Consider the following 14,940-nt stretch of genomic DNA (forward strand, 5'->3'; position numbering starts at 1 on the left):
ATCGCCTTCATCACCACCTTCATCACCACCACGGCCTGTGAGAGTCGACCTCTAGCTCAGGTCAGCGACTCCACATGTCCATTCAGACAGACGGCGGGACCAAACGCTGCTGCCTCCCCGCTCACATTGTTAGTCCCAATCATAAACTCGCAGCTATCAGACACGCTGAGATCCTGACAGGTTCTGATCAAACAGGGGGCGGTCCGGTCCGCCTTCTCTCTGGCGTGTCCGGATCTGGAAGTAGTCGTCCAAAGTAGCAGTTTTGTACAGTGCAGTACTTTCATGTATACTAACAGCCGGCGTGCGGGTCGGGAGATCCTGAACACTTTGTAATATTCTCATGTTTTGTGGCATTGGGGACACAGATGTGGGCCAGATGTACCGAGCCTGTTGCACTGGTTCTGCTCGAAATGTCATGTGGGACACACTAAACGGGACAGAACACACACACGTAGAAGTGTTTATCTCCGTCTGGTCTTCAGGAGCTGCGACATTTCCCAGATTAGAAACAGATCCTGTATCTAGATCTCCTCTCCAGTTCCTCTGGTGACTCGGCTGTACGGCTTTGAAGAGTCGCCGGATCAGAATCGCGTCCCTGTATAATGTTTTGATATTTTTTTACTTCATTGATTGGAAAACTCTTAGGGATGTCAGCGTAGACATCCGCTGCAATCTGATAAAAAACTAGACGCTCTAGATCTCTTCATTCCAAACTCATCCAGCTTCCTGTTTCACGTACGTACATCTGGCCCAGAGCGTCTCCTCCAGGTTTAGGATGGGAAGAAGTCCAACAACCCACACAATGATCAAAACTACGTCAACCTTATTTCCCTCTCAGAATTTGCTGAATTTGAACCAATTTGGCAACGTATCGTTTTTTTTCTAACCCCCTTCACGAACTAACCACAGTTGGAATGACGGCGGCATCTTAAGGACGGCGAAGCTTCATGTGCGATGTTGAAAGTGGGACCACTGGACCGTCTCCGGTCCGGGCTCTGGCGTCGGGCTTGGGGGTCGCTCTCCTCTGTCACGTTGGCTGTACATTCTTTCCTATATGCTGTTCCTGTAAGATAATAGATGTTCTGTTCTTTTAGTCCTCTTGTAAATGATAGTGTTATATTTTCTATATGAGGGAGAGGATAGATGATGATGATGATGATGATGCTGCTGCTGCTGCGTGTCGCCTGTGGACCAAGAAGGTTTCAGTTGCAACTTCATCAAAGCTTTGGTTGGTTTTATTTCTCGTTTGGTTTCTTTTAAGTTGGAGATGCCGAGACCGTTGATTTGCGAAACCCGGGGTGTCGCAGGGGTTTCATCTGGGGTCTCTGAAGTTTGGAGGATGAACAAAGGTTTTTAGGCTCAGGAGGGAAGCAACACTGGTCATCAACCGATTGAATACAACCACGGAACCATTGCTGGAGTTTGATGTAGATCTGGCGAGAGGAGCCGGGGAAGCGGACAGGGATCCAGCAGACACACAGGCCGCAATCTGAGAAAACTAGATAATGTTGTCTCCCATTTTGTAATGACTTGTCAAAGAAATTAAAAATCATGTTGTCTTGTGATCTTGCTCCATATTACCAAACCTTTTGTAACAGATTTCAGGGGAAAACGTCACAGGAAGTTAAGCTCCACTTCCTGTCTGTCACTATGTGTGTGTGTGTGTGTGTTTGATTTGGTCGCATACAGTTTCAGATTATTTTCAGAGGTCTCTTTGTATCTTCTGCTGTAAAGTAGCACATGTGGGGTAAACTCCCTGTTTGGTTAGCTCTGGGTATGAATGATCTCATCAGAAAGAACAATCCTCCTCAGTCTGCCGTCTTTAGAAGAGAGCTTAATTACAGACGCACGGCGGTGCTGCCCACGATGGTTTCAAAGTGGCATTTCCTCATTTCTTGGCATCATTCTAAAGGCCCGAGATGTTTTAACGGCTTGGCCCAAAAGACAATAAACGTATCCAGCTGGGGTCCCACAGATCAGGTCCAGTTTACTTCATTTCTTCACCAATACAGCATCCACCAGCTAGCGATCAGTGTTCGGTGTAGTTTTACTGTAGGTGACCGAGAGGACAAAGGTTTTGTGTGTTTACCTCTCAGCATTACAGAGTTCATGATTGGCTGTACACAGTTTGGTTTCTTTAAAGGTCAAACTGCCCATAATTCACTTTTTATCTGTTCATACATGCGTCTGTCTCTTGTCACGGAGCACAACACTGAGGGAGAATTATTAAAGGTTGAGAGGAAAAAGGGGAAAAACTGAAGGAGCACATCAATAAAAATTGTTTAACTTGAAGAATCACGGCCGGAGAATATAAACTTTTGCTTACTTTCTAGGAACAAGTCTGAAACTATATGAGCGTCACTTGCGTGTACCAAGCATCTGGTCATGTATGAGCAGTAACAGCTGATGCTAGGAGCTCTGTAGGCATGTTAGCTTAGCGGTATGAAGCCTCAGTTAGGAAACGTTTACTTGATACTGACATGCAGTCGTTCCGAAGAACATCACGGTCAAAAAGCCAACAGCAAAATCCAGTCTGTGCAATCCAAGACATCTACTAGTTTAGCCTCAGAGGAACATCCAGGAAACTAATCAATACAAAACAGATCTCGGCATAAACAACAACAACTACTCCCCCTGAGGGTTTCTCCTGCTTGCACAATAACTGATAAATGTTCTTTGATCGACTGTCTCACTTCTTTGGGATAATTCCTTCATTTTAAACACCAACCAACTGGGCTCCTGAAGATAACAGCTAACAGTGTGTTGTTGGGTCAGGTTTCCACTGTGCAGACGCTGAAGAACGCAAAGTGACAGAGCTGCATGGACACGGGGGATTTCATATTCAGCATAAACTCTATTAAAAACTATTTGTATAACTTGATCTCACATACACGTCTCAAATGGCCTCCAACCCACACTCACACACACACACCCATAAACACACTAGACTACCAAGACTAATGCACACATGACAAACATTATTACACAATAATAAACTAAGCAAATCAAGTAGCAAAATGGTGAAGGAGAAGAATACGAACATGATTAATCAAAATTGAGGGTCATAACTAAAAGCTTGGCTAAAACCATGGAATTGGGTAAGAACCAAATTAAAGATGTGGCATTATGGGAGATATAAATACGATCCCTGGTTCGTGATGGGGAGGTTTCATAGATCTGAAAACAAACATCCACCATTGAAACCACCACAGCCACTGGACCCAGTGACATGATTACCGTGTGTGTGGTGAATCGCAGCACATGTTTAGCAGCAGACAAACATACATCACCACATGTGCCACAAGCCCATGAGCCTGACGTCCATCTGTCATCTGACTCATTCTGTCGGTTCAACACATCTGGAGTTCCAACATGCACCTCTGGATGTGAGTGAGGCTCCTTCTGTCTCTATGTTGTACTGATACTGTAGTGTCGCTGTAACATGTTGATGTTTTCTAAGTTATTAAAACAAACATCCTGAGCATCTCCTCAAAAATCTGCTGTGAATTTGTCTTAGTGCAGAAACAATCTTCAAATAAACTGTGTATATCATCAATGAAAGACTTTAGAATTCTGACTACACTCAACACAATGCTATTATAAGCCGTTTTAATGGTCTCTTGTATTTCAATAATTAACAAATAACAGTGAAACAACAACTAAATATCCTGCTAAGGCAAGTTGTAATTTCTGCCAATATTTTGTCTAATATGTTGTTTCTGCTAACATTCTCTGAGTTTGTGGATGTTTTTGAATCTATGTAATCAATCGGACCAACAATCGGCACAGCAGCAGAATGAACATTTTGTTTTCGGGTGTATTTGCCCTTAAATGTGTAATATCCCCCGCGGCCCCTAGGGGGCAGCAACACCAACTGTGCCGGTTTGTGTCCGCTCTTGTTTCCGCTCTTCTATTTCCCACCCTTTCGCGCTTCCTGTCAATTTAACCACGCCAGAGGACGCCAACAGTACGCACGCTTGGGTGTTCGCAGGCTTTCTCTGTCCGTGTTGTGAGCGCCCCAGCCCGGCTTAAATAAACGAGCGTCCCGGTGCTGCAGTTTGACCGCTGCGGCTGCCGCGTCTCCGTCACTGAACGCGTCTCACGGCTTGTTGTTGTTGTGGCAGACGGAATCTCCTCTGTCCCGCCGCCACAAACACACACACAGACATTAAACGCATCACAGACCTTAAACGCAACACCGGCGATGATTCTTCTGAAGGACCTCCAGCCGCCCACCGAGGGAGTTCGGCACGAGCAGGCCGAGACCACGGCGGTGCTGGACGGCCGGCGGCTCGGCTGCGGGACGCTGTTCGTGGCTGAGACGTAAGTGACGCTGCTCCACCTGCTCATTAGTTTAGCTTCACGGCGCACCTGAACGCAACACGGTGACCCAAGTGACCACATAAGAAAGGAACCAGAGAGCGCATACCTCCGCCAAAGACCAACTGTACACTCTCACTCGCCTTTATACATAAAAGTGCATTTCTGTTTACATTTAAAGTTGTCACAAGAGCAGTTTTGATGTTAGGAAATGGAGAAAAGACTTGAGGAGAAGTTTGTCATGTATTCTAATGTTAAGGCAAATTATAAAATTAAATAATGGGTTTTTTTTCTCGTAAACAGTAAAAACAGCCATGAGCCATGTTAAGTTCAAGTTTACATTATGTAGCTTGGCTTTATTTAGTTTATTTTATAGTCCATAATGTGATAGTTGTGCGGGGAGGGCGACTTAAGCATCAAAGCTGGGTGTGTGTCTGTGTGTGTACCTGTTCTGACTCTTTGTGTGTGTGTTCCAGGCGGCTCTCGTGGTTCGACGGCACGGGGATGGGCTTCTTCCTGGAGTATCCCTCCATCGGGCTGCACGCTATCTCCAGAGACACCAGCGCGTTCCCTCAGGAGCACCTGTACGTCATGGTCAACGGGAAACTGGGCGGTGAGGAGCAAAACAACGCGTTTCACACTTGAGCTGAACCTCATGTAGAAGAAGAAGATTATGTTCCTGTTTGACTCTTTGTTCCCTCCAGATGAAAATGAGGCTGAAATGGCTCCAGAAGAGGACGCTGATGACGACGAGGGTGAGGGCAGCGGCTGCGAAGACGATGACGAAGGACCGATCTCAGAGATCCGCTTTGTGCCAAGCGACAAGGCAGCATGTGAGTGAAGAACAACATGTGATCTCCAACATGTGATTTGTGGGACACAGAGCTGATATGAGACGGTGCGTTATTGTGTGTGTGTGTGTGTGTGTGTGTGTGTGTGTGTGTGTGTGTGTGTGTGTGTGTGTGTGTGTGTGTGTGTGTGTGTGTGTGTGTGTGTGTGTGTGTGTGTGTGTGTGTGTGTGTGTGTGTGTGTGTGTGTGTGTCTGTGTCTGTGTCTGTGTGTGTGTGACCCAGTGGACTCCATGTTCTCGGCCATGTGTGACTGCCAGGCGCTGCACCCCGACCCCGAGGATGAAGACTCAGACAACGACTTTGAAGGAGAAGAGTACGACGTGGAGGAGGCTGGTAAGAGGAACACACACACACACACACACACACACCTTTGTGAGTCACTATAGGAAAGTACAATGAACAAAGTACAAAACAAATCCAGAGCCGGCGTTCTCATTTGTTTTTCCCTCTGTGTCTCTCTTGTCTGTTCCATCTTGCTCCTCTGGATAAAGAAGCAGGTAAGACCATTATCATCTTCATCCTCCTCCTTGCTGCACACATTCACACAGCTGATGCCCTTTAATCTAAACCCCCTCTTCCCCCCCCCTCAGAACACGGTCAGGTCGACGTCCCCACCTTCTACACGTGTGACGAGGGTCTGTCGGCGCTCACCACGGAGGGCCAGGCCACCCTGGACCGGCTGGAGGGGATGCTGGCCCAGTCCGTGTCCCAGCAGTACCAAATGGCCGGGGTCCGAACCGACGAAACCAACGGTATCTTTGAAGGTACAACACACACAGAACTGTAGAAAATAAAAGCACTTAGTGTAGGAACGTCACAATGAGTGTTTTTTGGAGATAAACAAATGTGTGTGTGTGTGTGTGTGTGTGTGTGTGTGTGTGTTTGCTTGCTTAATCAGGGATGGAGGTGGACGCGGCAACAGGAGAGGCCGGTCAGTTTGAGGACGCAGACGCAGAAGTGGAACACTGGTGAGGTTTAGGCTCTTAACCAGCTTCACTAGCAGAGTGTGTAGAGTGGACATGAAGGTCTAAGCTTGGTTGGATTTGTGTCTCACTGCGTCTTTGTCTTCTCAGATGGACCCCAGCTGCCAATCAACGCAGCCATTTTGGTCATGGGATTGGAAAGGAGAACCAACAGCACTTGTCTAAGCGTAAACGCCTCTAAGCTCTTACTCGTCTTCTCTCTCGGTCCCAGATTAAGTGTTTCCTGTTTACAGTTTACATCAGTGGTTTGCTGTTGCCGCCTAAACTGGTTTCTGTTGGCGTTCTGTCCCCGGCGGTCCTGCAGTTCATTCCCAGCTCTTATCAAGCCAGCGTCTGTAGGTTATTGGGACGTAGCCCTGAATACTCTGCTTCCTGTTGCTGACTGTAAAAACAAGTTGAGATGAGATGTTTGTGTTTTGTACCTAAAGTTCAGGCATCAGATGTCTGAGGTTCCCACTGAGGGAAAACATATTCATTGTCTTTGTATAAAATTCTCAATAAATGCATAGTTTTCGTATTAAAAACAGATTTGTGCTCTCGACTTATTTCTTGTATAAACTTTGGCCCTGCTGGTCGGTTTGACTGCAGATCAAAGTGAAGATCAGTCTGATGTCTAGATGCACCCAAACATTCTCAACTTGAAAATCGCATATTTTTGTTTTGTACAAATCGCTTAAAATCCACTATTTGTGCTGATTTGAATACTGAAATAGAATCTTTACTTCCTAAAAACACAGCACATGGAGGAGTGTGTCTGAATGATTGATCCTGTACTCTCACTTCACTGGGAGCAGGAATCCAGCAACACTTCAAACATCTGTGGTTGCTGAAACAGGAGCAGCATGGAGGTGATCAGTGTTCTTACCTGGTTTCATCGTTCAGTATGAGAGCAAACCTCCTCTTCATCAGCTCTGTGGGACCATGAAGAAGAAGAAGAGAGGGGAGAGCCTTCAACAAGCAGCACAGTCACTTTAGGCCTCTGTGGAAAATATGAGAAAGTGTGTTGATTTGAAAATTTAAAGACAAACTGTTGACATTTTCTCCTAATTTGAACAAAACCAACTATCTTGATTTGGAAAGTTTTGTCAACATTCACAAATTATTCTGTGGCTCTTTCCCCACTCATGCATCAGAGTTGCATGGCGCTGAGGGGGAGGAGCTGATGAAGTCATGGAGGTTTGTGTTAGCAGCAGATCTACTTTCACCTGTGTGAGGTGTGGAGGACACAGGCTTGTTCTCTCATCCCGCCTCCCGCACGCCCCCTGCTGGTGTGATGGTGCTCAACACGCCATCACACAATGAAATCAATGAAGGAATTGAACCAGTCACACATCTGAACCCAGCACCTCTGCCTCAGCACTAAATGTACTAATAGAAAGTAGAACCTGTAACTAATTAACAACAATATGTTAATTCACCACGAAAAAATAATTCGCCAGCTGGACAATAACAGCAAACCGCAAAAACCAAGTAGGCATTTAAATGACATCATGGAGTTATAACATTCTTCTCAGCCATAACACCACTCAAATAGGGACTAAAGTGAAAACATTTGGGACATTCTAAAGCTGAAAGTGTCCAGATTAAGAACCCCAGCCTGCATTTAAACCCACATGCCTGCTCTCATCACCTGAGACCACGAGCCAATCACAACGCCTCAGTGTCGATCTCCCTGTCTGAACTCACTTCATCTACGTGTGTTTCGTCTAATAGAAAAGCTTCTAAGCTTTCAGACGAGAGTTCGCGTGATTCAATCAGTGTGAGGGTCCTGGGAGGATGACATCACCGCAGCTGCCCCTCACACAGAGCAGAGTTGAGACCGGGCTGAGACACACTGAGACCGCAAAACACACATGTTGGAGAGGTGTGGCACATCTTAGGCCTATAGAGAAACTTTGTAGTAAAGACTGGAGCGTCCATCTAGAGTTTGAACTAAGATACAGATATCTTATTTTATCATCACGTCTCTGTTGAATCCAGGATGAAATCATGATCAAAGTTCTAACCACAGCTGTTTCTGTTTGGGAAGAGGGAGCAGCGTGTAAATGTTGACTCAGCCGTCTGTCTGCCATGCTTCAATCAGCGCTCAATGTGACTGTAACCACCTGAACAACCTTGGCAACGACTTTTAAGAAACACTCACACTGTTTTATTTGAAGGATCGCGTCATCAGACCTTTAAAGCTTAGACACAAGGAGCCACACATGGGACTCCAGCAAACACCAGGAGGAAGAGGAGACTAGAGTAGAGACACAGAGACGCTGGACCCATGGATCCAAACGAATCAGCTGTTAGGTAAAAACATCTCTACCTGTTTTCCAACAATAAGTGTTCTAACCTGTGTGTTTGTCCAGCTGAGCTCCATGATGCACTGTGTGGTTCCTACATTACAGTGTTCCCAAAGAGCCTGCTGCTGCTCCCCAAACATTTACCAGGCAGAAAATCTTTCGAGCAACATCTGAAGGGGACGCGAGTAAACTAGACGGCCTGTTGGACTTCCTGCTCGCTCACGATAAGAAACTCACCAGCCCGGAATTCTCAGGTGATTTACGTTTTGTTTGCCGCTGTACGACGGTCCTTTGTACTCACGACAGAAGATATGTTTGGTTAGTTTTACTTGATCTGTTTTGACTGAGCTGTCTGGAGTTTGTGTTTTACTCTCAGATGGGAAAACGGCTCTCCTGAATGCTTTGCTGCATCTGAAAAATGGCAAAAACGACACGATTCAAGTCCTGCTGGACATCGCAGAGGCAACCGGAGACCTAGAGAAGTTAGTCAACACGCCTTACACAGACCCATATTACAAAGGTGGGTGAGACTGAACTGTCCTAAGACGTTTGCTCGGTCATGTGTCAGCATTAAAGGGTTTACACAGTGGGAACACGTTTAAGTCCTTGTCACTGAACTTTGACTACTTCCATTGTTATTAACATTTTTCTGTGTGAATCGTAACTTGAATTTTGGCACCTCAGGTCAGTTTGAGTGAAGATCAGTGTTTATTTAACATTTTTGCATGTCGTGTCAATTGGCATCAGATCAGTGGATTTCAAAATAAAAGTTGAGCCTTTAATGATTCCTTAAACTTTCCCACACATGTGCTGTTTGCTTCAGATGGTTTCATGTGTCAGGTCTCAGTTACAGTCCGTCACAGTCTATTACAGGTTTGTTATTCTAGTTGTGTTTGACAAAAGGGCTGACAAGGGTCTCCCATCGAAATCCACATCAGTCAACCGTGAGTCAGGTTGTTTAGCAACATGATCACAAGTAATAAAAACTTATGCACAAAAAATATTTTGAAGATATCCAACAGATGCACTAGATAGATAGATAGATACTTTATTGATCCCAAACTGGGAAATTGTTGATAAGATTGATTATATAAGATAATTAAGGTTAAATTCTTCAGATAAGATCCATATTCAGGTTCATTCAGGGTCATTTTGAAACCTTTATAGTACTTTAGGGTTATGTGCAAAATGTACTCTCAATGCTGCAGTGCTACTAAGCACACTGAGTGAAAACAAGCAATTCTGGACACCGGGTCTTCAAGGCCTCCAAAATACCTGAGCAGTGTCCCAAATGTGCACCAAATAGTAATTTTACCATCCTTATTAGACAATACTTGCTGTACTTGTCTGTCTGTCACAGGCCAGACAGCGTTACACGTCGCCATCGAGAGACGCAGCTTTGACCACGTGAAGCTGCTGGTGGAGAAAGGAGCAGATATGCAGGCCAAAGCTACTGGGAGATTCTTCCAGTATGACGCAGCAGGAGAGGGCTTTTATTTTGGTGGGTATATCATTTTAAACAACCAAAAGTTCCGTTTTCTAATCAAGCTCCTTAAGGTCAAACTTGATCAGCCATCGTGTCGTTCTATGTTTCCTAGGTGAGCTTCCTCTGTCTATGGCTGCCTGCACCAACCAGCTGGACATCGTGTTGTTCCTCTTGGAGAACCCTCACCGAGGAGTCGACGTGACAGACAAAGACTCCCGGGGGAACACCGTCTTACACGCCTTGGCCATCATAGCGGATAACATGGAAGAAAACACAGAGGAAGTTACACAGATCTATGACCAGATACTCATTTGTCACAGCAAGTCTGTGGAGGCACCAGGAGTCGACCTGGAGGCCATCAGGAACAATCAGGGGCTGACTCCTCTCAAGCTGACAGCCAAGCTTGGCAGGGTCAAGGTGGGTCGGCTCCTTAATGCTTACACACACTCACTCACACTCACACTCACTCACACTCACTCACTCACGAGGACAGTCACCTCTCTGCTCTCCCTCTCTCTCTAAGCATGAGCACAGTCACCTCTCTGCTCTCTCTCTCTCCCTCTCTCTAAGCATGAGCACAGTCACCTCTCTGCTCTCTCCCTCTCTCTCCCTCTCTCTCTAAGCATGAGCACAGTCACCTCTCTGCCCTCTCTCTCCCTCTCTCTAAGCATGAGCACAGTCACCTCTCTGCTCTCTCTCCCTCTCTAAGCATGAGCACAGTCACCTCTCTGCTCTCTCTCTCTCCCCCTCTCTCTCTAAGCATGAGCACAGTCACCTCTCTGTCCTCTCTCTCTCCCTCTCTCTCAGCATGAGCACAGTCACCTCTCTGCTCTCTCTCTCCCTCTCTCTCCCTCTCTCTCTAAGCATGAGCAGTCACCTCTCTGCTCTCTCTCCCTCTCCCTCTAAGCATGAGCAGTCACCTCTCTGCTCTCTCTCCCTCTCTCTCTAAGCATGAGCACAGTCACTTCTCTGCTCTCTCCCTCTCTCTCCCTCTCTCTCTAAGCATGAGCACAGTCACTTCTCTGCTCTCTCTCCCTCTCTCTCTAAGCATGAGCACAGTCACCTCTCTGCTCTCTCTCCCTCTCTCTCTAACCATGAGCACAGTCACTTCTCTGCTCTCTCCCTCTCTCTCCCTCTCTCTCTAAGCATGAGCACAGTCACTTCTCTGCTCTCTCTCCCTCTCTCTCCCTCTCTCTCTAAGCATGAGCACAGTCACTTCTCTGCTCTCTCTCCCTCTCTCTCCCTCTCTCTCTAAGCATGAGCACAGTCACCTCTCTGCTCTCTCTCCCTCTCTCTCTAACCATGAGCACAGTCACTTCTCTGCTCTCTCCCTCTCTCTCCCTCTCTCTCTAAGCATGAGCACAGTCACCTCTCTGCTCTCTCTCCCACTCTCTCTAAGCATGAGCACAGTCACTTCTCTGCTCTCTCCCTCTCTCTCCCTCTCTCTCTAAGCATGAGCACAGTCACTTCTCTGCTCTCTCTCCCTCTCTCTCCCTCTCTCTCTAAGCATGAGCACAGTCACCTCTCTGCTCTCTCTCCCAGCTGTTTAAGCACTTGTTGCAACGGGAATTTGAGGATGCGGCGACGAGGCCGCTGTCCAGGAAGTTCACAGAGTGGGTGTACGGACCTGTGCACTCCTCACTTTACGACACAAGCTTCCTCGATACCAACGAACCCAACTCAGTGCTGGAGCTGCTCGTCTTTGGGAGCGCCATTCCAGTAAGAGTTTCATCCAACTTTACTTTGAAGGAACACGTGTCAGGGAATGCCAAGTCACACAAACCATGTCTCTTGTTCGGCCTCAGGATGGATTCTACATGTGAAGTCACCAAGGTCCTCTTCTGTTGAATCACTTTAATTTCTAACTCGAATTCGAATTGATTGACAGTTTTGAAGGGTGAGACTTGCCAAGTATCCTCCTAATAGAGTTCCTGCAATGGCCTGTTTTCACTCAGTGTGTTCAAAGGTGCCGCAGCAAGGGAGGGACGAAAGTGGACCGCTAGGTTTCTAAACAGACCCTAAACAAATGTCTCTATTTAGGGTGCTTCACTTCAGTGGGAGGATGTGTGTTTCTAACGTGTCCCTGTTTCAGAACCGTCCTGCGATGCTCCGGGTGGAGCCTCTTAACAGTCTGCTGGAGCAGAAATGGGACAAATACGCTGCAAAGCTGTTCTTAATCAATTTCCTGGTTTACATGACGTACATGGTCATCTTCACCTCTGTGGCCTTTCGCAGAGAGCAAGGAGTGGTAAGCACAGAAAGTATAAGAACTATATCTGAAAGCTTCTCCAGCCTAATCCAGGGTTCTCAAACCTATTGGCTTGCAGCCTCCCTTCCCAGTGGAGGGGACCGTGCCGGGGATCCTCCACCTCAGCGGCGAGCTCATCAGCCTCATCGGAGCAGCCTACTTTTTCTATAAAGGGGTGAGAACATTTTCCTTCCTATTTGGCATGACGAGTCAAATCTAATGTCAAACTCATTCCATACTTCTGAAACTTACAGGTGATCAGTTTTGTCATAAGCCCTCCAAACATCAAGGCTTTATACGTCGATGGATATGGTGAAATTTTATAGTAAGTGTATCAAAATGCACCTTAACAGATTGATCTTTGGAGCGTGTGTTCATACTAAAGCCCGTCATGATTGGACACTTACCTGTTGCTCCTCTCCTGTCCGTCTCTGTGTGCTGGTGCAGTTTCTTGCAGGGAAGCATTCTGCTGATCAGTGCGGCTATGTACGGCTGCGGGCTGAAGCACTACATCGGGCCGGCCGTCATCTCCCTGGTTCTGGGCTGGATTAACACGCTGCACTACTCAGGAGGCTTCAAAAAGTTGGGGATATACCACATCATGATGCAAAGAGTAGGAAGGCAACGCTTGTCAATGAAGTCTCAGCAGAAATGTGCCAGTGTGGAAAGTGAGCCCCTCTCTCTCCCCTTCTCTCCCCCTCTCCCTCTCTCTCCCTTAGATGATCCTTGGTGATTTCCTGCGCTTCCTCTGCATCTACGCCGTCTTCCTTTTTGGATTTTCTGCTGGTAAGGCTGGACTGAATGTGTGTACTCATGCAAACTAGTGAATGACTGAGTGAAGACTTCTGACTTCCTCTTCTCCCTGTCGGCAGCCATCCTGGTGCTTATTGAAGATGCTCCACATGAGCACGACGAAGGCTGGTCATCTGATCTGTCAATCTTCAGTCACCTGGGTGAAACGACGTTGGATTTATTTGGGATCACCATCGGAATGGGAACTCTGCATTTCCCCGGCCACATCGCCTGCAAGGACGTTTTCTACTTCCTTCTCATCTTGTATGTGATCCTGACCCACATCCTGCTGCTCACCATGCTCATAGCTGTGATGGGCCGCACGGTGGACAGGATCTCTACAGATAGCGAAGACATCTGGAAACTGCAGGTGGGACGTCCTGATGGGCCGCTAACCTCATTCACAATCTGAAACAGTGTGAGAACAAGATGATCTGAGGAATCCAGGAAGGTTCCACAGCATGTTTGTCTGCTTTGACATGTGCAGAGATCTAACAGGGGACAGGTTGGGTGGCTGCTTCATACCTCAGATTCAGCTCAGGCATATTTAAACTCAGATTAATACTTTAGATTCAATACATATTCAAAATCAAATACAGACTTTCACTTCATTACTTTCTTCAAATCTCTTTAGTGAATTTTACTTCAGATCTAATTCTCAAAAAAGGACATTTTTAATTACATTTTGAAGAAATGTTGAATTACATTTCTCAAAATGTCGACTAGACCAGATCCTTCAGTTCTGGCTGTGAACCTTGCGCCTCACTTCCTGTTTCTTCTGTCCGTCCTCAGAGGGCCTTAGCCATCCTGAACATGGAGCGGCTTCTGCCCCGGTGGCTGAGGACCAAGCTGATCTCCAGAGTGGCGATGACGCTACGTTTTGGAGGCGGGAAGCAAGAACCTCGCAAATTCTTCAGGTGAAAGGTCACAGCTTCTGTCCCATTGGTGCAGTGTCTGGGAATGTCCATCAAGCTTCACCAAGCACTGTTGTTCACCTCACGCTGTTAAGATGCTCAGTAATGTGCTCCTTGGTTGACCAATCAGTATCTGCTTCAACCTCAGGGTGGAGGAGATAAACTGGAAGAAGTGGCGATCTGATCTCAGCAACGTCCACCGAGAAGATCCTGAGAGTAACATGATGAGGCTCGAGATGTATGGGGGGAACAAGCGCAGTGGTAAGGCAGAGAGAGAGAAAGAAAGAGAGAGAGAGAGAGAGAGAGAGAAAGAAAGAAAGAAAGACTAACTAGTTGAATTTCTTTTCTCAGAGTTGTGGAACCTGCAGCCGCTCCTCGGGAGGCTGCGTGGCTGGAATCACACGGAGCTCATCAATGATCCCTAACAAACCCATCATCTCAATCCCATAAGCACAAGGGTTCATCTGTGGGAAGAGGCGCTGAACCATCATCATCTTCATCTTCATCATCAGTCTGTAGATGGCTTGTGTGCCTGTAAAGCCTTTGGGACTTTGTGATGTTGGGCTACAGGAGTAAAGTCGACCTGATGTGGATTTAACATTTAAACACTGAACTCAAATTGCAAATGAAAATCAATGCAGATAATAATAATAAAGAAAAGTTAAGCATCATAACACACTCACAGAAAAGGCTCACTACTTATCAATCAATTGTTTTTAAATATACCAACAATGTTTCTATCTTGGGTTAATTGATCGACTGCTGCATTTTCCAGGGAAATTAAATAAACAGCTTGAATATTTGATCTAGATTGCTTCATTATAGGGTTAATGTAAAGATAAAGATGTGAGAGCAGAGGTCACCAAGGAGACAAACCTGTGGGATGCAATGTCTCATTAAGATTAAATAAACTGATGCAACACAACATAAAGACAAAACAAAGCTAAATCATTTCTTCTGAAGATTTTGAAAATTGTATTTACAACTGAAAGCAGCTGATCGTCTCAGTCTGATGACATCATACGCTTCAGGTAACCGGCAAAACAAACCCGACAGCC

The 14,940-nt window shown here is 46.3% G+C and overlaps 2 protein-coding genes across 2 annotated transcripts; both read left to right on the forward strand.

The window, feature by feature from the left end:
• Window positions 1-3,929: 3,929 nt before the first annotated feature.
• clns1a (chloride channel, nucleotide-sensitive, 1A) lies at window positions 3,930-6,673 on the forward strand. Its single transcript, XM_076146458.1, has 8 exons — window positions 3,930-4,323; window positions 4,797-4,933; window positions 5,025-5,153; window positions 5,394-5,504; window positions 5,663-5,668; window positions 5,762-5,935; window positions 6,070-6,139; window positions 6,245-6,673. Coding segments are annotated over exons 1-8 (747 nt in total). The 5' UTR covers window positions 3,930-4,204; the 3' UTR covers window positions 6,246-6,673.
• Window positions 6,674-8,314: 1,641 nt separating this feature from the next.
• Window positions 8,315-14,685, forward strand: LOC142995413 (transient receptor potential cation channel subfamily V member 1-like). The gene is made up of 15 exons (XM_076146456.1): window positions 8,315-8,449; window positions 8,548-8,696; window positions 8,819-8,962; window positions 9,803-9,943; window positions 10,041-10,345; window positions 11,471-11,647; window positions 12,021-12,176; window positions 12,256-12,351; window positions 12,431-12,501; window positions 12,624-12,789; window positions 12,896-12,962; window positions 13,049-13,338; window positions 13,761-13,885; window positions 14,031-14,143; window positions 14,234-14,685. The coding sequence occupies exons 1-15, from the start codon at window positions 8,424-8,426 to the stop codon at window positions 14,305-14,307; spliced, it is 2,100 nt and encodes a 699-aa protein (XP_076002571.1). The 5' UTR covers window positions 8,315-8,423; the 3' UTR covers window positions 14,308-14,685.
• The last annotated feature ends 255 nt before the right edge of the window (window positions 14,686-14,940 follow it).

This window comes from Genypterus blacodes, unplaced genomic scaffold (genome assembly GCF_046128005.1).
Source record: "Genypterus blacodes isolate CSIRO-AG114 ecotype Tasmania unplaced genomic scaffold, CSIRO-AGI_Gbla_v1 ptg000032l_1, whole genome shotgun sequence".
In the NCBI taxonomy this organism is placed as follows: domain Eukaryota; kingdom Metazoa; phylum Chordata; class Actinopteri; order Ophidiiformes; family Ophidiidae; genus Genypterus; species Genypterus blacodes.

What these genes read in the sequence shown, in the direction of transcription:
- clns1a (XM_076146458.1), top strand. Translation starts at nt 4,205, where the DNA reads ATGATTCTTCTGAAGGACCTCCAGCCGCCCACCGAGGGAGTTCGGCAC. An exon ending in ACGCTGTTCGTGGCTGAGAC is followed by an intron (nt 4,324 to 4,796) that starts GTAAGTGACGCT and finishes TGTGTGTTCCAG; the next exon opens with GCGGCTCTCGTGGTTCGACG. An exon ending in GCCAAGCGACAAGGCAGCAT is followed by an intron (nt 5,154 to 5,393) that starts GTGAGTGAAGAA and finishes TGTGTGACCCAG; the next exon opens with TGGACTCCATGTTCTCGGCC.
- LOC142995413 (XM_076146456.1), top strand. Translation starts at nt 8,424, where the DNA reads ATGGATCCAAACGAATCAGCTGTTAG. An exon ending in CACAGACCCATATTACAAAG is followed by an intron (nt 8,963 to 9,802) that starts GTGGGTGAGACT and finishes TGTCTGTCACAG; the next exon opens with GCCAGACAGCGTTACACGTC. An exon ending in TTCGCAGAGAGCAAGGAGTG is followed by an intron (nt 12,177 to 12,255) that starts GTAAGCACAGAA and finishes ATTGGCTTGCAG; the next exon opens with CCTCCCTTCCCAGTGGAGGG.